Genomic DNA, 26371 nt, shown 5'->3' with positions numbered 1-26371 from the left:
TTTTACTATTCATACTGTTTATAGGTTTATGCGCTGGATTTTATACTCTTGTTTGAGGGAAGGGACGTTTAGTGATATCCTTGGATTTTTTTACGCCTCGGGTGTTACAGGTTCAGGTAAGTAGGTTTTAGAGGCCATTAATTTTTAAGTTGTCTAATTCGCCTCTCCCCTCTTAGGCAGCGTCACGGTATCTTCACCTATGGTTATTTTGCTAAGAAAGGTGACTACTATGTTGGCCTCTAGGATTGCATGTCTAAGGCGTAGCAAAACTTCATTAACCTTTGGTCAACGTGAGACTAGGGAAACTAATCTTGAGGTATGGCTTGCGTCCTTTCTTCTTGCTTCTCCTCCTTGTGCATCTTCTCCACCAAATGGAATGGGGGTGAAAGCATTCCTTGCTCTCCCCTTTGCTCTAGTTCCACTAGACCTGAAGCCTAGCTCAAAATCTCGCCAGAGCAATATTAGAGACGATGAACAGTTGGGTAGTACATGAAAGCTCGTCCATGCAATGATGCAAGGATGAAAATTGTGTGTGTGCGCGCGCGTATATGGATGAGTTTTATGTGGGTGTTGACAAGGGTGTGTCTGCGAAAAAATAAAAATGTCTTCACCATCTTGTAATTTGTCCCGTTTTGTTTTACCATTTACCTAGTTGTTTGTTTAGCAAGTCCCTACACATAATTTTGAGCTGTGATAACTATGCTTTATAGTTACTTCCATTTAGATGTGCTTTACTTTATATAGAATAAAAGGAGTGTTGCATAGAAGTAGAAGGTCCAACGTCCGAGCCAACCAAACCAAACTCCCCTGGACCGAGACCAAAAAGTGGTGAGTTGTGACCGAACACAACCATTTCCGACCAACCCCGTTCACCGGGCCCACACGTCGTGATTCGGTGATGGAAGGCCTCATCCCGCTGCTCTACAAGGCCATCAAGGACCGTCGGAGCAACGCCGGCGCCGGCGGCCGTGCCTACCGCACCGGAGGTGCGCTCCCCTCCTCGGCGCCCGTGGACCTGGACGACCCCGAGCAGAGGAGGCGGTGGCTGCAGCAGGAGCTGCGGTCCCCGGTCCACGCGGCGACAAGGTTGTCGGCGGCGGCCGAGGGGTCGTCGCTGCTGCACCGGCGGAACCTGTCGCTGGAGGAGCTGGCGGGCGAGGTGGGGCTCTCGCCCGACCGGCGGCTCATCCGGGTGCCGCTGCCCAAGGCCAGGAGCGTCCGCGCCTTCGCCTGCATCGGCGCCGCCTGATCGCCGCCTCAATCGAGCGCGCGCGTGCAGTGCACGCGGGGGCGGCGCTGGGCGGAGGCATACGTTAGGATTGTTCATGAGCGTAGCAAGTTCGTCAAGTTTACGATTACGTATACAGCATATAGGTGTGTTATTGATTGTGTTGGAATTGGAGAACTCGAGATTGTATATGCAAACTATGCCCTTTTATTTCGGTTTGATTTCACGTTCTTGATGAAAGCAGCTGGTAGCGGTGATCTTTTCGTGATTCTTCTCAGTTGTTAAGTACTAGTACTCATTGTTAAAGATGGCAACTTTTGTTCAGGTTTCTTTGATTCGAATTCAAGCGTTCCTGCTTCCTTTGACCCCGGCTGAAGCGTTTAGTCGAGTAGTCGTGTTGTACTAAAACCTCTTTTTTGTTTTTTCCCGTCTAATAAAAATCACGACATAGTTTTTGCCGTCCTTTTTGAAAAAGCGTTCCTGCCAAAACCTTGCACCCAGCCTGGCAAAGTTTGCACAACAAACAGCTTGATTTAATTTCCACTGGGCGGTGGGCACACCGATCTCGAGTTCTCGACCGCGTATGAATAAACAACGATTTCTTCTGGCTGTGCAACACTGGTAGTGATTTCTCCCAGACTCAAAACGCCAAGCGTTACCAGTATATAGCAGTAAGCAACTTACTTTGGCCCTTTCTGGAGGAAGTTCCAAAACCTCCACTCCCTTCTCATTTGCTTTTCTCTCATTAGGCTTGCGTGAAGCTGCGCCGAACAAGCAATTCATATTCGTGTCGTATCTTTTAAGTGCCATACCCATATCTCTTAGATAGAATAGAATACGATCACGAGTTGAACATTGATTTCCCCTAGATAGAAAAAAAAATTTAGAACTTTCGAAATTCCAAGCACCAGTCTGGCCAGATTTGCGTTTGCTGAATTTTCAGAGGAATCTGCGTCTTGATCTTGTTGTCTAGGCGATGGAGAAACGGAAGCGGCGTGACCGGCCCAGTGAGCCCAGCAGCCGCTTCACGCGCTACTGGGCCTTGATGACGAGCAAGAACCAACCAGGGAAATCCGGTAACGGTCCAGCAAAGCCAGGGGTGGCATGGCATGGCATTAGCAACGGCATCCAGTAGCGCGCACAAGGGTCACACCCGAGCGGTACATGACCGCTTGCAGAGTTGGAGTTGCAAGGCTCATGTGACCATCTCAACCGTGTTTGTCCACACACGGGGGAAAATCTCAGTGACACCCTCGCCGGTTAATTACTTTCCGCGTAATGGGGTACTAGGCAAACTTACATTGCAACCCAAATATCACTCGCAATTCCCATTTTACCCTGTTCTCTCCTATTAATCCAGCCATAGACGGAGGCTGGACCAAAACACCCAGAAAAGAAGATACAGTGCAGAAAGAGAGAGAGAGGACGGGCGTGCACCTTGTGTAGGGAAGGGCTGTAGGTAGGGATCCTCCTGGTGAACGAGCATGTCGCCAAGGGAGTGGATCCACGATGTCGGCAATGGTCCTTTCATCGGGGTCATGATTTTCATTGTGGCGATCACGGCTGGATCCATGCTCTTTGCCAAGTACTGTGTCGGGGACAAGGCGTTTATGCGCACTGGCTATGACTTTGAAGGCTATGTGATGCGCAAGTGCCCCGTTTGTGTTGGCCTTCCCAAGCGAACACATCCCCATGTAATGGAGGTAGGCCCTCTTGAGATTGAGATTGGGGTTGTGACCGTAGAAGGGGCATCAGAGCCCCCTGCTCCTCCTGCTGCTGCTTCATCTGCTCCTCCTCCTCCTTCTGCTGCTGCTACACCTGCTCCTCCTCCTCCTCCTGTAGCAGTAGCAGTACCAGTAGCAGCCAAGGAAGAGGAGGAGGAGGAACATGAGGACAACAAGGACTGGGAGGAGGACGACTATGACGAGGAGTTCGATTTTGAGGCATTTGAGGAAGCGGAGGCTCTAGGTCTATGAGCTAGGTTTGCAGAATTTTTGGGATCCCTTGAAACTAGTCTTCATGTATTTCTTAAAATATATCTTTTTGAAAGGCATTCAAGGGCCAACAAATCTGATCTTGGAGGATAAGAATAATGATAAGAATTGGAAGTGTTATCAATTTCCTTATGCATGTGTTTGGGTCATGAAATGATTTACCTCTTTGTATTCATCTATCGCTTAATTCAAACAGCGAGAGGTAGGTTCGCGCCATCTTGGTCTATTTAGCGCCGTTGGATTAAGATTAGGATGGCTAACGTGAGCGCGGGAGCGATGCGTTTGAACAATATTCATACGTGGAATTTACACTTCCCCCCTCCTCGGACCATAAATTCAAACTTTGAACCACCAAACTTCTTAATCGATGCCGCCTCACACTCCGAGTATGCAACTAAGCTCGTATTATTATACAACACATCTCAATATTGTTTGAATTTGATCTTGGATCAAGAATAATGAAAACTGAGATGTTATCAATTATGTTTGCAGGTAAACTATGAAGATATATTTCGTCATATATTTAATGAAGCTCATTTGGTATTGAAAATATTATTGTTCTCTTCTAAAAACATGGTTATACTTATGATGATTTAATTTAGGACAATTGAAAAATATTTCAGGACGGAGGGCATATGTATCTATATGCCATAAATAAATTGTTTATATTCTAGTGTTCATGTGTTGCATGCCTCAAAAAAATTGGAGGAATGCATCTTGATCCGTTTTGCATTATTTGGATTAAGATCTGGGTGACTAACGTAGGTGCGCAGGATCGATGCCTTGGTAGACTCCACATATGTGGCACCTACAATTTCTTTCTTTCTTTTTTGAAACAAGCATCTAGTACACTTCTAATTTCACCCTACTAAGACAATGGGCTCTGGTTTTGTCTTAATAAATTTTTTTTGCGAGACCTAACTTCTTAATTGATGCCACTGAATATGCAATTACTCCCTCCTTGCCTAAAATAAAGTTATTCTAGTTATTCCTATGAAAGTGATGCTAGTGGTGAACCCTGCCCAGGTCAATACGGAAAGCATTTTGTTCCCACACAGCCGATGGTGTTAGGAGGGGCAAGCCTTACACTTACTCACCAGTATATTGCCGATTTCTAACACTATGGTTTACAAAATTTACTGATATTTCCATCAAAAAATTTACGTTATCTTATATTGTACTCCCTCCGTCTTGAAATCTAATAGATCTTTCAAGCAATGTGGCACTCTGCAAGGAACATAATAAAGTCAAGTAATAGTGGTGATAGAGAGGTGATCAGGAAAGTAATATTAATTATAAGAAAATAACAAAGAATAACTAATTTGGAAAGTAATTAATGCATTGAGTGGCACCCAAGCATGATTTGGAAATTGTAATCAACATGTGGTCAACACAGTAATAACATAAGTGAGTTGGAAGGAGTTTGATGATCCAACATCCAGGGCCATCCGATTTGAGGAGACTGTGCGGCCATATCCCAGAAAATCATCTCAATACTTCATTTGATCGGTGAAATATTCTTGGGTTAGAAAAAAAGAGTGCACAGTAAGGATAGACACTTTCATGCTGGTTTTTTTCTGTGGTTTTTTTTTCTCGAATACGCAAAAGATTTGCGTATCATTGTATTAAGAAATTAGAGTTTAAACATATAGATAACGTGCTTCTATCGAATGCCGAAAAAGGTCGACCTAAAACAGCCGTAGCTGGACCATCCTAGCAAAAGACCTCTAGCTTCGATATTACATAAATGGAAAACATCCAAAACCGACGTAGCGGTGCGACCTAGGAAGTGGCCTTGTGTCTTCGCGGCTGTTTTTTTTCGTGACAAAATATTGTGAAAAGCTACTTCTAAAACCTTGCTATTAAGGTAGAAGATTTCAGCCTTGCACGCCCAAAAAATCCACAACGTTTTGATATGGAGTTAGACTTACTAAAGCTCTTGCAACCACTAGGCGCCTTATTCAAATAGTTGTTTTTTCTAAAACTTCTTATTTTCTTAAAACTTTTCATAAAAATTTAAGACACACTTTATATACTTATTAAAGAAAAATAATCAGCGGGTGCTATAAATCAGATAGGTCTGTTTGGTATAACTTTTAAACTGCTTAGCCAGATGATGCATTTTTTATAGATTTTTTAGCCACAATTCTCCCCACATTACCTATCTGTACTAAAACACAGGAGCTATGTTAGAGTAGCTTATTTTAACTGTGGTTTTACTTTATTTGACCGCTCTCCTAAACAGCTGGGCATGGGACACTAGTTGTAGCGGTTTAGCACCAAGTAGCAACCGGGAGCAGTAATAGGTGACAGTGTAGAGAAGAAGAAGAAAAAAGAAAAGAAAAGCCAGAAACGAGGATTGAAAAAAAAACCACAAGGCAGAGCAGGTGAGTCGCGACGTGGCACGCCGCGCGCCGGCTAGCAGTCCAGGGACCGAGCGTTTCAGAGACGTGGCGCGAAGGCCGATTTTTTTAGTCTTTTTTTCAAAAAAATTCACAAATATATCCTTAGCTTTTAAAATCTGAACCCTTAACTCGACGTCATCGTTGGTGGCACCGAGCTTACACGTCTCGGCGTCATAGATTTTGGCGCCTAGGTCTTGGGCTCGGCGCAGACGTAGCGGTGACTTAGCAGGCACCTTGGCGCCGAGGTAGTGTTTTGACCCGGCGCCCAACCTTACTGTCCGAACCTTCTTCCTCTTCTTTCTCCTCCCTCTCAGGTTTTTTCTCTCCCCACTTGGCCCTACCTCATGAATCGGCATATTAGACCTTGAAAATTTTGATTTGATCCATAGATCTTTGAGAGCAAGGTATCCTCGCTCCCTCCTAGTTTTTTTTCAAATCGATTCGGTATATATTAGTCGGATTTTTCAACTTAAAAATCGTCATTACTTAGGGTTTCATGCAATTTTAATATTTATATTATACAACCGTAGGATGCCAAGGCGTGGAAAAGCTACCAAACCAAGGTAACCTCAGCGCACGTTGTTATGATATGGGTTCATTGCTGTGGATCAAATGGAAAACCCTAGATGTAGGATTTAAAGTTAATTGCTTTCGGTTCTTAGAACGAAAATGGCTAAATTGTAGTTATGGCCGGATGACCGAAAATGCCTTCGACCCATTGCCTCTGCCTAATGGTGTTCCAGTGCCCATGTGCTTTTACGGCGATCCTTGCAAGGTAGCCAAGTCCGATGAAGATGACACGTATAGACAGAGGTATTGGATGTGTTCTAATTTTACATTTGAGCCTACACTTCGTTAGCACCGCATTAACAAGATGGTGATGAATTGATGTTTGTGCCATATGACATCTTGCATGATTTTTTTGTTTTGTAACAATTGCATTTTTTATAGACCCCTCCACCGCTCTGTGATTTTGAGCAGTGGATCGACACTGAGATCAAGCCTGAAGACAAGGAATGGATGCAGAACTGTTGCGGTGGGAGGCAGATGACAAGAAGATGATGGAGAAGAGACATGGAGAGGAGGCTGCAAAAAAGGAGCATAAGGAAGAGGAGGAAAGAAGGCGTGTTGCTGCGTACAGGGAGGAGAGGGAGAAGAAGCTTAAGCGTGCATACCGAGCGAAAGCAACGATGGAGGAGAATCCCGATGTCCCGAGGAAGGGAAAGTGGTCTCGTTGCACTCAATAGTCTCCATTACTTGATAGTTCTATGGTTTATTCATAAACAATATTGTCTACTGTTGGACTTTTCATTGTGTTGTCATGTAATGCACTTTAAGTATGGGCATGCTTAGGTCATATATTGCGTTATTTAGTTTATCGACACGTACTTCTAGTATTATTGTGTTGTTTAATGTCATATTATTGGACTTTTCATTATGTAGTTATTTTCATTATTTGTGGTCATAATATTCAGTTTAATATTGCGGACGTAGTGAAATATGATCGCGTGCTGCAAATAAATCTTAATGAAGTAGGGCATTATATAATTCAACATACAAAACATATGAAATGGCATGTGAGAACATGTACCGAACTAGGGTACAGAGGTCCTAAACTAAATCTAACATGCCTTAGGTAATTGGAGCGAACAACAAGCATAAGAAATGACATGTGAGAACATGTACCAAACAAGGGTATATAGTTCCTTCGACTAAACCTAACATGCCTTAGGTAATTAAACCAAACAACAAACATATGGATGTGACATGTGAATAAGATAGGGTCGTCCTAATAGTGTGGCCACATAGCAAATTATGTTGCACCTTCTCTACAGTAGCCTCCCATTGTTGGTGCTGGTGGTGGCGGAGGTGACGGCGGAGGCCCCTTGTTCTTGTGATTAGGGCAGGTGCAATATGGATCATTGCAGAGTGCCTCCTATGAACTAGCACCATTGTTGTTGTCATCGTCTTCGTCTTCCTTGTACCCGCTGCTAACTTACCTTTGTAGATCGAAGATTTGGTCCTGTAGGTAGTAGATGTACTGCTGATGCGGATAAATTGGTCGATGATCGATCCACCTAGTGAATCCATAGTTTTCTTCGGGCTCAGAAGACTACAATAAGTATGTCCCATGAGTTGTAAAGGTATTCAAGAAACATATTGAACAAACAAAATGTAATAGCAATTACCCATGCTCGCGGGCATTTGAAGAAGCGACGACCTCCGTCGATCCTATCCTCAAGAGCTTCTAGGAGCTCATCATCACGTCCTTCTACACTCACCTGATCGAAATGAGCAAGATCGCTAAACTTGTGAACTCTTGGATCACGACGGTCGAGAAAGATACACCTCAGCATCTCAACATCACTCTCTGTTAGCTCTCCAATAGGACGATCATCATCAAAATCAAGGGCCCTTGCCATCTCATATGGCTCCAAATCATTCATAATTTCAACACTATTGGAGCCATGGAATCCATCTTCACAGTGCATTTGCGCAACAACAGTGGGCACATCCATATTGTCAGGAATGTCTCCTGCAACATAAGTAGAAAATGAGGAAAGAATGAAAAAATGGATGTAAGGAAGGGGGTAAGCTCCCAATAACTATGCGGATAAGACACTTACTTAGATGATTCCGTGTCAAAGGGATCTCATGAGGAGGATCTGCCACAACATCATGAGTCTAATAAGCATCTCCAACTTGCTCATTGGGGGCAGATTAAGCATCGGGAACCGTAGGTGCAACCTCCACATCCATATCAGGTTCTGGGACAGGAGGGTCAAAGTGTGCCTGCTGACCCAATGATGGGGAAAACCCATGAGGGATGGGATCAACTAACACTCGACGCACAACCACGTCCAAACTTTAGAACTGGCACTTCATAGCCGATCTCACATAGTTCTCCCACTGGTCTGCACACCCAATTAGGATCATCTTCCTTAGGATGTTGGGAGGGGAACCTAGGTGAAGTACACCCTACACTGCGATGCCATCATCATTATCAGCTCCATGCCAATGTAGCTCCTCCCGAGCCCTTGCAACCAACTAATTATATGAAGGCTTCTCATTGAATAACACAGGCACGCTTTGTATCTCAACAAACTCAACATATTCATAGCGATCTCTTTCCATGGTGCCTCCATGATATATGCTCACTAGGTTGTCCATCTAGTAGTGTCGGGGACGAAATACTTTGGTACCTAAAGAGGAGGAGCTAATAACCATCAAACGTTGATGCTTCCGAACAGGCAAGAACACGACTACACCTCTTGTCCAACGACCGAGGGTTAACTCCGTTTCGTCTGACCCCCAAAGGTTGGCTCCGCCTCGCCCGATGTCTGAGGGCAGACTCCACCTCGCCCGATGTCTAGGGGTTGGCTCCGCCTCGCTCGATGTCTGAGGGCAGACTTTGCCTCGCCCGACGTCCTGGGGCTGGCTCCGCCTCACCCGATGTTTGGGGGCAGACTCCGCCTCGCTCGACATCTAGGGGCAGACTCTGCCTCACCTAACGTCCGGGGGCAGACTCTACCTCACCCAATGTCCGGGGGTTGGCTCCGCCTCGCCCGACATCCGGGGGCTGGCTCCGCCTGGCCTGACATCCAGGGGTTGGCTCCGTCTCACCCAATGTCTAAGGGCAGACTCCGCCTCACTCGACACCTGGGGGCAGACTCTGCCTCACCCAATGTTTGGGGGCTGGCTCCACCTCGCTCGACGTCTATGCGTTGTTCCTTCATAACTACATGCGTAGATAAGGCAAGGCACTCAAGTCAACCACAATACCTAGGACCATACCCTGCACACCTGGAGGAAAGTACCATCAGGATATGACAAGATGGGCGCTTTAAGGCCCTTCTGGGCATGTCAGAGCCCGAACAGTGTTGTGGGCCCTGACATTTGTTTTATAGTGTTGTGGGCGCCGCCATTGACCCTCGGGCGCAGATCCTAATGGAACCATGCGACAACCACTATGGTCCAAGAGGAGACTCACATCCTCTATAGTAACAGACGTGCAGTCACTGCGCCATCCGCTCCCCGTGGGGTTGCGGATCAACACCCCGGTCCATCGCACCGCCCGCCGGGGTAGGATGGGACGTGACCACTTGCTGATCAAGTCAGAGCATGGCATCATCAACGACAGACGCCTAGCATGGAGCTATCCCTAGCACAGTCTGCTGTGTCAGCATGACTGTCTTAGAGGAAAAGGAAGACCCGGCACCTTCGAAGGACCTTCTTTGCCTCTGGTTTTTCTTCTTTCTACCATCTATAATGCCTGCTCCCCCTTAGTCTATAAAAGGGAAGGCAGGGCACCCCACTTAGGGGATAGATCGATTTAACACACCATGCATCTCATCACACATAGTTGAGCAGCAACCAAGCTCTCAGCGCCCTTTCAACCTTTCCATCAGAGACTTGGAAGTTGTCCCTCTCTCCCCCGTTTGTAACCCCTACTACGAACCTTTTAGTTCTAACAACACGAGCAGTAGTTGCAAACTAGACATAGGGACATTCTTTCTGAACCAGTATAAACCTTGTGTCTTTTAGTACACCATCCGGGTCTAACGCGCAATAATACAAATTTACTCGTTGGTGTTTACTCGAAACGTCGACAGTTGGCGTGCTAGGTAGGGGACCTTTGCGTGTTCTAACATTAACATCAGGCCATGGATGGCTAGCCATGGAATCAGCTGGGTCCCGGGCGCACATGTGCGCTTCGGTGACCTAGACTTCATCATCACGGTGGGAGGAGAGTTGGCATTGGCTCACGCCACCATCCAACCTCTCCCCTCCATCGACCTCAATTACGGGAGGCTTGAGCGCCGGCTCAAAGTCTCCCTAGGACCCTAACCATCTAGGGAGGACCCATGCTGCCTCACCCTCTCTCTGGAACACCCCACATGGAGCACCCCGATAGTGCTTCTGTTCGGTCTCCGTAACACCGCGGTGACCGTTAGCCACCTTGTGATACAACGCATGATCCCACCCCCCACAAACAACGAGTTCGTGGGGGTGATCGAACACATCGCAAAATCCTTCCATGACCTCCTAACATAGGAGCCAAGGTCGCCCTCTGGCTCTGACTCTAGCAGGGGAAGCCAACACCCCTCTCTGAATGCTTCATGGCAGGTACCCCCGAGGGGCACGTCGAAAGCGTCCACGAGGGGGAGGCTACTCCAACAAATGACCTCGGCAACGAGGCCAAGAGGGAGATAGCGGCCCCGCCACACATGCTAGTGGAGCAGCTAAAATCCCGACACCGAGAGATCGAGGAAGCGCGACTCTAGCTCGAGCAGGAGTGCACGGAGCTCGACTAGGAGATAGAGCATCACAGAGACAGTGGGCACGCACATGCCATGGCCCGCGATGTGAACCAGAGGATCATCGCGGATGATGAAGCCCTCCCTTGCTTCGCCCAGGCAAGCCAGAACATCACCACGGCGGCGGCCTTACTCCATGGCCTTCCAGAGGCCACAACGCCCAAGGATCGTTAGGCCCACTAGGAGATTTGCATGTTGCTCGAGCGTGCAGTGGCACAGCAGGCCGAGAGCTCATCGTCTCAGCAATGCGAGCTCGACGCTAGCCAGCGCATGCTCTCAGAACACCTTGGCAGGGACACATCAGTCCACTAGGAACCATAAGGAAGTAGGCATCACATCGCGGTCCCGGTGCATCAGCGTCTCGACCGCAACTGCGACGCACATAACACCCTCGACGTCCATAGACACGCCTATGACAACCCAAGAGAGGGAGCCAGACGTGGCTATCACCCTCAACATGGTGGACGCTACAATAGTGGCGAGGACCAAAGCCCAAGCCCTGGCCTACTGGGGCCTCAGGCCTTCGACCGTCACATCCTCAACGCTGCTTTCCCGCCGAGGTACCGACCACCAACCAATATCATGAAGTACTATGGGGAAACAAACCCCGGACTATGGCTCAAAGACTATCAGCTTGCCTGCCAAGCCAGTGGTGCGGATAATGATGACTTCATTATCCGCAACCTTCCACTATTATTGGTTGATTCGGCACGAGCGTGGTTGGAACACATACCGTCCAACAGAATTTAGAGTTTGACGGACCTGAAGGAGATCTTTGTGGGGAACTTCTAGGGCACATACAAGCACCCTAGGAACCCATGGGACCTCAAAAACTACTAATAGAAGGTCTGTGAGACCCTTCGTGGGTATATTCGGCACTTCTCTTGGTAGTGCAATGAGCTACCTAACATCGCCGATGCCGACATTATAGGAGCTTTCCTATCCGAGACTACCTATGAGTCTCTGGTTCAAAAGCTAGGATGCAAGGGCCCGCGAACCACCAAGGAACTCTTGGACATCGCCACCAGCCATGCCTTAGGAGAAGAAGCGGTTAGAGCGATCTTCGATTGTCTCGATGGCAAGGCAAGGCGGGACAAGGGTGCCAGCGAAGGCGCCTCCAATCATTCTACCAAAAGGAAGAACAAGAAGCAATGGTGTGAGGGCTCGCTTGTGGCCGCTGCTGACCGCAAGGGTGGTCAGAAGCCCATGGAGGGCACTCCTTCCAGCGCGCATATGAGTGTGAGATCGAGTGCTGCGATCACGCCACAGCAATCGTCGCCTCTAGAGAGCTCACCTCCATGAAGAAGGATGTCGCCGAAGAAGCACCCGACCCCAAGAAGTCGACCGGGTCTTTCGAGCCTACGGACGGCTCTAAAGAGGTCCTCATTGATCCCGGTAGCCTCGATGGCAGGGTCGCATTGGCACCACACTTTCCTCTAAATAGGAAAACACGCTCATCAACTTCCTCTATGCCAATAAAGATATCTTTCCGTGGAAACCCTCGGACATGCCAGGCATCCTGAGGGAAGTTGTTGAGCACACCTTGAAGATCCATTCAGGCTCCAAGCAGGTGAAATAGCGCCTACATCACTTCAACAAGGGGAAATGCAGGACCATCAGTGAAGAGATCACAAAGCTTTTGGTGGCCAGATTCATCAAGGAAGTGCACCACCTAGAGTGGTTGGCTAATCCCGTTCTTGTACGAAAAAAGAGTGGGAAATGGAGGATGTGTGTTGACTATATGGGTCTCAACAAAGCATGCCCAAAGGATCCATTTCCTTTGCCGTGCATAGACCAGATAGTTGATTCTACCTTGGGGTGTGAAACCCTCTGCTTCCTTGATGAGTACTCTGGGTACCATCAAATTGCAATGAAAGAGTCTGACCATCTCGTGACATCATTCATCACCCCCTTCGGATCATTCTACTACGTCATAATGTCATTCGGTCTGAAGAACGCTAGGGCTACATTCTAGCATTGTATGCTTAGGTGCTTCAAGGACCTCATCGGGCAGACCGTTGAGGCCTACATTGATGACATCGTGGTCAAATCCAAATAGGCCGACCATCTCATCGCCGATCTTGAGCAGACCTTTGCAAAACTCCAAGCAAACGACATCAAACTCAATCTCAAGAAGTGTGTTTTCGGGGTCCCGAGGGGCATGCTGCTTAGTTTCATTGTCTTCAAGCATGGCATAGAAGCCAACCTAGAGAAGATCTCAGCCATCATGAGGATGGGCCCGATTCAGAACATAAAGGGGCGCAGCAGGTTATGGGGTGCCTTACCGCGCTTAGCCGCTTCATCTCACACCTCAGTGAATGAGGTCTCCCCCTTTATCGACTTTTGAAGAATGTCGATCACTTCGAATGGACATCCGAGGCCCAAGAGACACTTGACATGGTTAAATAGCTCCTGACAAAGGCACCAATTCTGGTTCCTCCCACCGAGGGAGAACCCCTTCTACTCTACATCGTGGCCACCACACAAGTAGTCAGCGCCGCCCTGGTAGTGGAGCAGGAAGAAGAGGGCATGCCCTCAAAGTACAGCGCCATGTGTACTTCATCAGCGAGGTCCTATCCGACTCAAAGACCCGCTACCCCCAAATCTAGAAACTTCTATACACTATCCTCATCACCAGGAGGAAGCTACGCCACTACTTCAAGTCACATCTAGTGATGGTCGTGACATCCTTCCCCCTCGGCGAGGTCGTCCAAAACTAGGACGCCATGGGGAGAACCATGAAATGGGCACTCGAGATGATGGGTCAGGGCATTGCATATGCCTCCCGGATAACCATCAAATCCTAGGTGTTGGCTGATTTCATCGTGGAATGGACCGAGGTCCAAATACCACCAGCGGTGGTCGATCAAGAGTACTGGACAATGTACTTTGATGGATCGCTTATGAAGAAGGGTGTCAGCATGGGGCTAGTCTTCGTATCGCCCCTTGGGATACGCATGAGGTACATGGTCCGTCTCCATTTCCCCTCCTCCAACAACGTAGCCGAGTACAAGGCGCTCATCAACGGCCTATGCGTTGCCATCGAACTGGGCATCCGATGCCTCGATGTTCGAGGGGATTCCTAGCTGGTCGTCGACCAAGTCATGAAGGAGTCAAGTTGCCATGACGCCAAGATGGTTGCGTACTACTGAGAAGTCCATCGGTTGGAGGACAAGTTCGACGGCCTTGAACTCAATCACATCCCGAGGCATCTCAACGAGGCAGCTGATGTACTTGTGAAAGCTATATCTGGCCAAGAGCTGGTGCCAATGGGCGTCTTAGCCAGCGACTAGCACAAGCCCTCGATTCGCTACGAGGAGTTACAGTAGGGCGACAATGGTCCATCCAATCTCGACTCGAGGGCTGAATAACCGTCGGCTACATCCGGCTCTGAAGTCATGGAGCTCAAAGAGGATCCAACGACAGAGGCTAACCCTCTGGTCGACTAGAGAAGGCTCTACCTCAACTACCTCCTCCGTGACACACTACCGATAGACAGGACAGAGGCCCGATGGCTCACATGTCGCGCCAAGTCCTTTGTTCTTGTGGAGGACGAACTCTACAAGTGAGGCCACACCGGGATCCTATAGCACTGCATCCCCTTTGAATAGGGGAAGCATTTGCTGAGAGATATCCATGGTGGGGGTCTGCGGTCACCATGTCACGCCCTAAACCCTGGTCGGAAACGCATTCCGACATGGCTTCTACTAGCCTACCACGGTAGCCGATGTCGAGAAAATCATACGCACCTGCGAAGGGTGCTAGTACTATGCTTGGTAGACTCACCTACCGACCCAAGCACTCCAGACGATCCCCATCACCTAGCCATTCGTAGTCTGGGGACTCGATTTGGTTGGACCACTCAAAAATGCGCTTGGGGGCTACACCCACTTGGTTGTCACCATTGACAAGTTTACAAAATGTATAGAAGCTCGGCCGATCTCCATGATCAAATCCAAGCAGGTCGTGTTGTTCTTCTTTGACATCGTCCATCGCTTCAGAGTCCTGAACTCCATCATCACGGACAATGGCACACAGTTCACTAGCAAGAAGTTCCTTCGATTTTGTGATGAACATCACATCCACGTCGATTGGGCCTCCGTAGCACACCCCCAAACGAATGGGCAGGTGGAACATGCGAACAACATGGTCCTACAAGGCCTCAAACCTAGAATCTTCAACCGGTTGAACAAATTCAGCGCACACTGGGTTGCTGAACTTCCTTTAGTACTCTGAAGCCTGAGGACAACCCCTAGTTGAGCCATCGGCTACACACCCTTCTTCATGGTCTATCGTTCCAAGGCTGTCCTCCCAACTGACCTCGACTATGGAGCGCCAAGGATGAGGGTGTACGACGAATAGGGAGCTAAGGCATCCCACGAGGATGCCATGGACCAGCGGGGTGAAGCTCGTGATGTCACCCTCCTCCTCTCGGCCACATACCAGTAGGCGTTGTGATAGTACCACAGTCGATGGGTGTGGGGCCGAGCCTTCAACATCAGGGACCTGGTCCTCCACCTCGTACAGAGCAACAAGGACTGCCACAAGCTCTCTCCGCTGTGGGAGGGACCATACGTCATCATAGAGGTACTCCAGCCAAGCGCCTACAAGCTGAAAACCATCGACGACAAGGTCTTCACCAATGCCTGGAACATCGAGCAGCTATGTTGCTTTTACTCCTCAATAAACACATACTTTCTCTTATCTGTTTCATTATCAAAATCCCCTAACCTTTGTGACATCCGACCCCTGCAATGGCGAGGGGTCGGGTCACACCCAGGGGCTAATATGAGTGTATTTACCTTGCAAACATTCTCTGTACCAGCCTCTCTTTCTCACGTTAATGCCTAGGAGCTAGGTTTTTGGGAACAAGCTCTGAGTATAACTGGTCAGACTACAAGAAACCTATGCCCAGCGGCTACGGCGCCTTTGCTCACCAGCGTGATCAGAACTGGCTCACCCGCACTCTGAGCTTTTATGGCCTTAACAACAGAAAGGGTCGGAACACACTAAAGCCTTCTGTAGAAAAAAGGGGGAAGAGCTGAAGAGCTATTTGCTGTAACGAAATTTGAGAACTTGTCCATTTTTGCACAAGTTCGTCGCTTGGCTTATATGCCCAACAAAATTCTTGTGCGAGATACTCTCGTCCTCTACTCCCATAAGAAAATCTTGTTTCAATAGGAAACACAAGTCGACCAGATGGCTTGGCCACTGCCGAGAAACGGGTCGATCGAACGGCTCAAAACCGCCGCTGAGAGATAAGCACCCTTACTTACATTGCATATTAAATTCGCTACCGAGCCTCCAACCCCAGCAAGGCAGGGGGTCAGACATCACTCGAGGGCTGGCAAGAGTGTCTACACACTTGACATTTCTCTTTGCCCAACCCCTCCTTATGTTTACAAATCGAAGGCCTAGAGTGCGGGCATAAACTTTGAGTAAAGCTGGTCGAACCGCTAGGACCCTACGCCCCAGCGGCTATGGCATTTTTTCACTAGCGTGATCAAAGTCTTTGTCCCCGTACTCCAAGCCTTAGCATCCACCTTCTCAAGAAGGGTTCGGAGGGGCCTACCTCCAGAATTTCTGTCAAGAAGAAGCTGTCAGGTCGCCCAAGTCGATCGAACGACTCAGATCACTGCCAAGAGATAGAAACAAAAAGCTGGGACACTCGTGCAGGTTACACCGGCCCTGTCATGAATGTTGGACCCAAACCCTACATGGACATATCTGGTAAGAGCTCCAAGAACCCATCGCTCGCGCCATCGAGGTAACATTACTGACCCCCACTATTTCTTTATGCTCATGCATTCAATCATCTCGTACATCCAAACAATGCGCATACAATTGCTGCATCACAACGCTTCGCGTTGCATCACGAAGTGGTACTCATCTCATTCAATATGAATGGTGATAGACCAAGGTTAGAAGGCCAGCCCGTGAAGGGCTCGAGGCTGCCTCATGTTAAACAGAGCCAAGGGAGAAAAACTGAGATGAGCCCCAACGGCCTTGCCCAACCCCGCTCAGAAGCAGACAGGGGCATCTCGACCTTTCTCATTCAATTCTAACCTCAAGCCAAACCCACAGAATCTCCATCGAGGAGAGGCCAATGGGCCAACCGAACCAATCGAACGGCTCGGGCATCTACTGGGGGTGGGTTATGAAGTAGTGGAATGCCACATGAGGGCTCTACCATACCCATCAGTGGATGATGGACCTAGATTCCACTCGAACATGCTTGTTAGCGAGCTCACCGAGTTGTGGAAACTAAGGATGGGGTGATGCATGAATCACGGACAACCCCTATCGAACCTCATGGGGCTAGGGGGATCTAGCCGCCCGATCCTAGATCAAAAGACCAAGGTTTGAAGGCCGGCTCACGGAAGACAAAGAGCCAGGGGAAAACACATATGAGCCCCAGCGGCCTGTGCCCGTCCCACTAAGAAGTGGACAAGTCCATCTCAATCTTCCCGTTTGATCCTAGCCTCTAGCTGACCCCATAGAATCCCCATTGAGGAGGAATCAATTAGAAGGCGGGTTAAGGAGCAACGGTGATAACGACATGAGCTCCATGCATACGACCATGCTTGGAGATAGAGGATGAGGAGATCAGTGAGGGTGTCCTAACCGAGAAGGAGGCCCAAAGCTTATCCGGTTCGAGTCATCAAGGTGGAGGCCCAAATCAAGTTCGAGCCTATCTCAGGTTTTAGGACCAGCCTATCATAAAACTAGTCACACGGGCACATCCGGACTCCGTTTTCGATGATCCACATATGGATGGAAAGCTAATTAGATAAGGAAGCCAATGCAAGTGGTCTCACATCAAAATCTGCTAGGGTGCTGCGACACCGTCTTTTGGTCCATTGGGTCATGTATTGTCTTAGAGCCCATTAGGGGGCGCGTCCAAGGGGGTGATGTCTAGGGCTCTATAATTAGCAGCCGTCGCTCTCCTTAGGGTTTGGGGTTTTGTTTAGTTTTTGATTTTCACGTAAAACAGATATTGTTTTGCTGCAACTGTGCCGCCAAGGCCGCTTGCTGTGAACCAAGGCCTTGGTTTTTTATCTTGTTCGCCTGTGGCGATTAGTCCTTTTGAATAAAGACCTAAACTCCTTCTTGGTATCATAAGCCTCATATTTATTTGCAATTTTAGATTGTGTTCATCCCGTTCTTGCTTGTGTTCTCGATTCGCTTGTAGGAAAGCCTTCTCGGCGAGGTCAATCGTGTTCGCGTGGTTGATAACCAATGGAGCAGTGGTGTAACGGTTGCGAGGGTCCGAATCAGTCTTGGTTCGAAGCCTAGATCATGAACATCGAGTCTCCATAAATTGACGCTATCATACCTATCGAAAGATCATGCCTTGTCTACATCAAGTGGTATCAGAGACCTTGTTGCCTGTTAGGTATAACTTTGTTTTCCCCTTTAGATTGTTACTATTTTTGCATTACCTATAGTCCAAAAAAGCCAAAAAATATATACACCGCCACATATTCCATATCCTATAGCCCCTTTGTGCCTTGCAATATTTTTAATTTTAGTTTGCTTTGTTGAACTGTCGTCCCTCGCATGTCATTGTGTTCATTGGTTAATTAGTCTTGGTCTAGTGTTAGTCTTCTTTGCTGGCTGAACAAAAAAATATATATCTTAGTGATAAAGTTGGTTTGGCCAATAGATTGGTTTGGTGTTTATTTTGGTCGATCAGATTTACTACACGTCTGATTTACCATCTACACAAGCTGCTGCTGTGTGCATAAAAATTCAGGACTCCAAATTTCCTATGGTTGTTCTCGGTACTAGATCAAAAAAGGAAGGTTTGTTGCCCTTTAGAACACGTCAGAGTAATAATCAACAAGGTGTTTCGTTTGTGGAGTTGCTTTGCTCACGTGTCCAGCCGCACAAATTGGTGCACAAGCCTATGTAGTTTTGATCGATTCATATGGTGGTTACATAATAGAGTCATTTGTGGCACATTCTGTTAAAAAACAAAGAAACACAAAAGGCAAAGAGGGGCAAAAAATGAAAAAAAGCCACACCAAAAGAAAAAGGAAAGGAAAAAAATCAGAAGTGCTTGCATCCTATTTAGTCCTTGCAGCCTGTTTAGTCCTTATGCTGAGATATTGTTGCTTGTTGAACTAGGTCCAGGACGAGTCTAGGCTGGCGACATAGACTAGCTTGGGACTACTTTTCAATCTTGCAATTTCTAAATTAAATTATTGCTATTCCTTACTACTATATTGTGCATGTTCAAGCTCCACTTTCTTCTAACCAAGTACATGTTCACCTTGCAACTGTTACACTCAAGCTACAACGGTATCATAGTCACCGACCGATTGCACCGCCTGTTGCTTTGGTAAGAACACTTGTAAGACCATGGTAAGACATTTGAGAGTGTGTGACTTTACTCCTTGACCACATCCTATAGTAGCTGATAGGAAAATACATACTTGTGTGTTTTCTTCTTTGATGCTAACAATGACAGGTTACAACACGTACCAATATGAGACATCAATGATGAATGAGCCACGCACTATTGCTGTTGCACCTCCTCCCACAGGTCAATCTATTCTTTCTTCCCCGCCTACTTATGATGGTATTGGTGCTGATGAGTACATTGAGTGGGAAACTAAAATAGATAATATTTTTGCATAAAGTTATATGTGCGAATGGAGGAAAATTAAAAATACAACTAGTGTTTTGAGACAATCTGTAACAACCCAAAAAAAATCCACACACCAAAAATCACAACTACAAATTTTTTCTTCAAAACCCCATGTGATGATGAGTGACATTTGTAGGAGCTAACCCTAAGTGTTGCATTAGTCGTAATCCAACTAAACCTACATGACTTGTACAAGTATCTCACCTCATCACCTTGAATTTATTTTACCACATAGCATACATCAAGTTGCATTATATTCAACATGGTGATTTGGATTTTATTTGGGTTTATGTGTTGATTAATAAAAGCTAACAAATATTTGTACTAACATAGGATTAATATCCCAACATATACTATGACCAATGTTTATCACCATGGGACATTATACCAAAGGAGAAATATGCCACTTCGATTTATATACATGAAAGAAGTGTAACATAATACAAAAAGAAATAGAAAAAGAAAAGGAAATAGGAAAGAAGAGGGAACAGCAGTAGCCCAGGCCTGCTCGGCCTTGTGAGCCAGCCCGACCAAGCCCGCCTACCCTCCTACTCACGCGTGTGGCCCACAAAGCTGGCCCAGTAGCACCCTACCACCCACGTGTGCACAAGCCGCTGACGAGCCGGACCCGCCCATCAGCCGTCATGCACCGCACATCGCCGCATCAGGACAAGCTGACAAACGGGCCCCCTCTGTTAGCCACCCAGCTACAGCGCCATCGTCTTCCCCACGCTCCCTCCACCACACGACTGGGAGCCGACCAGCATGGCAGGCGCGGGCCAGGGGGTCACACAAGAAGCATGACCCTGTTCCCCCCTTGTGCCACGCTTATGCTACTGCACGTGGGCCGTCAGATGCGCCGCACGCATCACCACCGCCCGATCACCGTCTGCCATTGGATCCCTTGGAGCTTGGCTATAAAATCCAATGTCCGTGAGCCCTAACCCTCAGCCCGTTCGCTGCCGCCGCTGGTGGCACAGCACCACACAGCATCAAGCCAAGAGAGAGGGAGGAGGGAGAAGCAAAGGGGAGAAGGAGAGGCGCGGAGAAGGATGCCGCTGCCAGAGCAAGAAGGGAGGAGCCACCAACGTGGAAGATGGTGAGTACCTCTATCCCAGCTCGACTCTACTACACCATCAACACCGCACCACCACCATCGCCTTCAAGCTCCCCGTGGTGAGCCATCTTGCTGAGACCACCTCCCTAGCCAAATGGAACGTGCACCGCCATGATCGAAACCTTGCTGAAGCTTCGAGCTCCAGCCTAGCCCAACTGGTTAGTTAGGGAGACCGCCATGGCCACGCTTGCCGAGACCTAGGACGCGCCGTGCGCGCTGCCATCAGCCAAAAGGAGGACCCCAGCCATGACGTTGTACATCAAAGCAGGAGCGCACATGCACGGACATGCTCACCATGGCCGAGAGCACAACCATGGCGAGACCACCGCGTCTTCTACGTCATGGTAAAGGCAACGTTGGCACCTCAACTAGCTTCGCCATGACGAGAGACACACCGCGCTCACCTTAGCTGAGGAAGAAGCCTATCGGAGCCCTGTGTTGCCGCACAACACCTCGTCGGAGCGCCACCGCCTCTATTTTGCCCCCACCACCATGGCCGGAGCCACTAGGAGCACCAAGAGCTCCTTCAACATGCCCACCATGGCCATAGAAGCATCGTGGAGCTCACATGCTCCTCCAACTGGGCTCTCGCTACCACTGTAGCCCTGTCCATGCACGCCAACGATTCCACGCCGCCGTTCACTACGGCCAGAGCCCTAGTAAGCCCTAGCCGTCGCCCTGACCCCACTGTCGTAGTCGCCAGGGCATGGGGAAGCTATTGCCTACCCTAATCGGACGCTAGCGCCGCCATGGGGGCTCACCGATGACCTCACCACCGGTGGGAGCCCCATCGGGGAAGAGAAGGGGATTTTCCCCTCACCGGCCACACATCCGTGCACTGTGTGTGCTGATCTTTCGGTGGACCTAATGGGAATTCTCTTCATCAACGTCGACCACGTCCCAAGCAGCTCCGCCGAGCTCCAACCATGACCACGTCGACCACGTCTCGAGCAGCTCCACCGAGCTCCAACCATGACCACGTCGACCACGTCCCGAGTAGCTCTGCCGAGCTCCGACCACGACCACGTCGACCACGTTCTGAGCAGCTCCACCAAGCTCCAACCACGACCATGTCGACCACGTCCCGAGCTGCTCCACCGAGCTCTGACCACGACCACATCGACCACGTCTCGAGCAGTTCTGCCGAGCTCCGACCATGACCACATCGACCACGTTCCGAGTAGCTCTGCCGAGCTTCGACCATGACCACGTCGTGCACGTGAACCAAACCCTAGGAAGGAGTAAGTGGACCAAGTCCTTCATAGACCGGCTCTGCGGTCTATGGACCAACGCAGGTGGGTTCACCATGAACCGCGCCTCACCAGTGCCCGTGGATCATGGCCCATTAGTGGCCTAGTAAGACGACGTGGCCACACCAGCGTGCGCCACGTGGTGGGCCAAGCCTAGCCCAAATCCAGGCCCAACAAGCCTAGTCGAGGCCCGACCTGTATTGGCCATTGGCCAGTCAACGTGACAGTTGACCGGGGCCACATGTCAGTGACACCGCCATGCGGGACCCCACCTGTCAGTACCAGAACCAAGACGATGATGTCATGCTGACGTCAGCATGCCACGTGGACCAACAAGAGCGTGACATGTGTCAGCACGATATTAATTCAGCCTTTTCCCATTTTTAGAAATGATTGAAACTTCAGAAATTCATAACTAATTCATACGAACTCAGAAAGATACAAGACCAGGACCAAAATTCATCTAAATTCGAGCTCTATGCAATAAACCCATGTTTGAGTGCATTTGGCTCTTTTGAATTTTCATTGCTTTTTGTGCTATTCTATAGACGTCGCTAACGCGACTATAATGTGATCGTTTGTAGACTCGGAGGAGAACTAGACGGACGAGGACTGAGAGTACCGTGAGGAGTACGGAGATGACTTCACTGAAGGTGCCACATCCCACCCAATCTCATAGCACCTATTACGCATGGCTAATATAGAGCTGCTATTGCTTTACTTCATTGTTATATTCACACTATGATAGGACTTGCATGGTAGTATGCTTACTTGATGGCCTTTACCTTGACGCAACCTTACCCCTGCTCACCCTGCTGTTAGGCTAGTCACACGCTCACTGCTATATTTCACTGCTTATTATTTCTACTACGCTTATATATACTATATTGATGCGTGGTGGAAACTGGAGTTATCTGGACTTTGGGGAGAGTGCTGTGTGTGACTTGGGTGTGTGGAGGGTGAGGGTTGTGTCGACCAAGTTGGAGTATACGACGAGCCTGGGGCAAGTCTTGCCGTGAGGTGCTACCTGGGTACCCCTAGAATGGATACCTATGGTGGGTAAATGGTATATGAGGTGGTCCTGGGTGTGAACCTGTGATAGGAGGAGCCTAGGGTGGAGGTGCTGTGGTGGCACGGTAAATGGAAACCCTGATGAATACATTCTAGCTTGGTCATCCCTAAGGACTTACTAGTACTCAGATTCATCAGGAAGCCTTATGTACCACTCGCCCTATATGGTGCGGGACGGCCAGACTACTTGGTAGGATATTGCCACTACTGCTAGGTTCATAGCGGACAGTGCAAGGAGGTATGGGGCACGGAGGATTCCCCCACACTCTTCCGAGACTTCATGGAGACCATGTGGACCCGGCTCATGACTCACAGTTTTAGCCACCCCAGACTAGACTTAGGGGTGTACCAGGGCTGAATGGTAGAGTGGCATTATCCTATGCTAGCAAGCGGCCAGAATCAGCCCAGTTGACGACAGTCAGCGAAGAAGGTGGATCTTGTGGTTATGTAAAACCTCTGCAGAGTGTATGGTTGATCGATCGATACATGTGCTGACTTGTCGGCTATGGACCTTTCCTGGGTTTCGCTTAAACTAGATAGCCAGATGAGTCTTTCTCTTCTTCCCCCGTGAGAGAGTGTCGGTCGTAGCCAGGGGCTACAGGCCATGAGACAGTGCTGAGAGGGAGTTGGCCTATCGTCTGAGTGATGGTATGGTGGTGGTATGGTGATGATATGGAGATGGTGGTATATCGATCCCAGGATCGAAACCTGGCTCTAGACGGGAATGGGGTGGAATGTGTGTGGGAATGGTGTTAAAAACTTGACTATACTATTATACACTTGATATGCTAATACATAGGAAACCCCAGCCTTATAGGTTCCTTTTGATTATATCCAACTTGCATCCAATTTCCACAAAGCATAGCTCATAGGGTGGGAGTGGCCAGTACAAATCGTACTGATAAACTTTAGCACACAGGTTCTGCTAAGGAGTACAGCTCTGAGGAGTTTGACGGTTGAGGGGTTCGTTCCTACGCTCGAGTTTTGGCGATCTTATCTTCAAGCTGTTCTGGATGAATGCTACTTTTGATTCCGCCAATGTGGTGATGTAATAATTTATGTAATTCCACACTAATTGTACTATGATATTATCGTTGTATGGATGTGGTATTCGACTAGAATTTGGGTAATATGATCTACAATGGTCATAATACACTTTGACTCTATGGATTTCCCTTCGTGGAAATCAGGTCGTTTCATAATCTGCATCAACTTGGTGGGAGTCTTTAAGTTTTTCAGATAAACCTCACACATGGAATGATATGAAAGATCTTATGAGTGAAAATTTTGTTAATCCATCTCTTGTAATTAATTCAAATGATGAGGTGCATCAACTAGATCAATCTCTTGTTATTTCTCCTGCTATGCCTAACCTTTTGTAGGACAATGTACAAAAGAGCGAGGATGACATGATAGAAAATGAGATGCTCATAGCCTCATGTGAAAATTCAGAACCATCAACTATTACTCCTACTGAACATGAGAGCAAAGGTAATGCCCATGATGCTAAACTCACAGAAGGTGAGAGTTCTCTTGATGTGCTGAATTTTTCCACCAATCATGCTATGATAGAGCAAATTTTAGTGGAGTCTTCGCTTGATTTACCTTTGTCACAAGATAATTTGCTTGATGTTCCTTGTGATGAAGATGACTTGCATGATGATATTTATGTTATACCCATGCAATCATTGAAGAATGATCATGCTATATGTGTGCTAAAATCAAACACTTGTGTTGAAAACAGACTTGTTATTCATAATGCTAGTGAAGTTGATGAGTTGAAATTGTTGTCTTCTTTAAATACTTTGGGTTACATTGAATTTGATGTTCCATGTAATCTTAGTTCTTTAGAGGAGCAACTTTATGCATATGCTGATTTGCCCTGGTTCTCTAGACATACATATCATATTTTTGGCAAATATAACAACCAAGGACAATATTTGATACAACGAGTTTACATTTGTACATGTCCAAATTCTCCTTTTATTGTGCAAAGTAATGATCAACTAGAGGATTGTAAAATCAACACTGTTGTTATGCCATATTCCTCTAGTTTGCTTTTTGAACACAAGTGGAATCCAAAGAAAGGGAGCATATGTTTCTTGTTAGTACTAATCTTTTGCAGGATAGTATTGGCAAAGATCATGTGTATTTCAATTGAGCATACTATATGTCAATAGGACAAGACATGCTACAAACCTAGACACGTGGTCATATTCTTTCTCACAACATTGTCCATTCCCATTATTTTGGAAACCTCGCTTGTCCTCATGTTGTGTAGGATCGACCTCAAGCAAAATTGACACCGAGGACGGCTTTTCATCAAGAAAGGGAGGATGATAAGGACATGAGCTCCATGCATACAACCATGCTTGGAGATAGAGGACGAGGAGATCAGCGAGGGTGTCCTAACCGAGAAGGAGGCCCGAAGCTCATCCGGTTCGAGTCACCAAGGTGGAGGCCCAAATCAAGTTCGAGCCCATCTTGGGTTCCAGAACTAGTCTATCATAAAATAGGTCACACGGGATCGTTCAGACTCCGTTTTTTACGATCCACATATGGATGGAAAGCTAATTAGATAAGAAAGCCAATTTAAGTGGTCTCACATCAAAATCCCTTCGGAATCAATGGGAATCGTCAAAACAAGTCAGCATCCAGAATCTGCTAGGGTACTGCGACACCGTCTTTTGGTTCGTTGGGACGTGTATCGTCTTAGAGCCCATTAGGGGGCACGTCTAGGGGGCTCTATAATTAGCGGCTGTCGCTCTCTGTAGGGTTTGGGGTTTTGTTTAGTTCTTGATTTCCTCGTCAAACAGACATCATTTTGCTGCAACTGTGCCGCCAAGGCCGCTTGCTGTGAACTTGGGCCGTGGTTCTTAATCTTGTTCGCCTATGGCGATTAGTCCTTTCGAATAAAGACCTAAACTCCTTCTCATTATCATAAGCCTCATATTTATTTGCAATTTTAGATTGTGTTCGTCCCGTTCTTGCTTGTGTTCTCGATTCGCTTGCAGGAAAGCCTTCTCGGCGAGGTCAATCGTGTTTGCGTGGTTGATAACTAATGGAGTAGTAGTGTAATGGTTGCAAGGGTCCAAATCAGTCTTGGTTTGAAGCCTAGATCATGAACATCGAGTCTTCACCAATCGACGCTATCATACCTATCAAAAGATCGGGCCTTGTCTACATCAAACGGAATGCCCCCTGAGGGTTTTGCCGATCCCGTCACAAGTGACGGAACCGGATTTCTATTCGAACATGCCCGCTAGAGAGCTCATCGAGCACGTCACTCGAGCCATCAAGGTAAGTGGCATTAACTCATCCCCTCCAGTTGCGAA

The 26371-nt window shown here is 47.8% G+C and overlaps 2 protein-coding genes across 2 annotated transcripts; both read left to right on the top strand.

Moving 5' to 3' along the window:
* The first annotated feature begins 805 nt into the window (after nucleotides 1–805).
* On the top strand, nucleotides 806–1460 carry LOC136519092 (uncharacterized). The gene has a single exon (XM_066512749.1). It carries the CDS (start codon nucleotides 899–901, stop codon nucleotides 1247–1249), a length of 351 nt encoding a protein of 116 aa, XP_066368846.1. The 5' UTR covers nucleotides 806–898; the 3' UTR covers nucleotides 1250–1460.
* Nucleotides 1461–2712: 1252 nt separating this feature from the next.
* Nucleotides 2713–3204, top strand: LOC136517686 (uncharacterized). The gene has a single exon (XM_066511317.1). The coding sequence runs from the start codon at nucleotides 2713–2715 to the stop codon at nucleotides 3202–3204; it is 492 nt and encodes a 163-aa protein (XP_066367414.1).
* The last annotated feature ends 23167 nt before the right edge of the window (nucleotides 3205–26371 follow it).

This window comes from Miscanthus floridulus, chromosome 17, assembly GCF_019320115.1.
Source record: "Miscanthus floridulus cultivar M001 chromosome 17, ASM1932011v1, whole genome shotgun sequence".
NCBI lineage: Eukaryota > Viridiplantae > Streptophyta > Magnoliopsida > Poales > Poaceae > Miscanthus > Miscanthus floridulus.
This window is presented reverse-complemented; position numbering and strand designations above follow the sequence as displayed.

Bases quoted from the DNA above. Each gene is read 5' to 3' on its own strand.
- LOC136517686 (XM_066511317.1), top strand. From the start codon at position 2,713: ATGTCGCCAAGGGAGTGGATCCACGATGTCGGCAATGGTCCTTTCATC.
- LOC136519092 (XM_066512749.1), top strand. From the start codon at position 899: ATGGAAGGCCTCATCCCGCTGCTCTACAAGGCCATCAAGGACCGTCGG.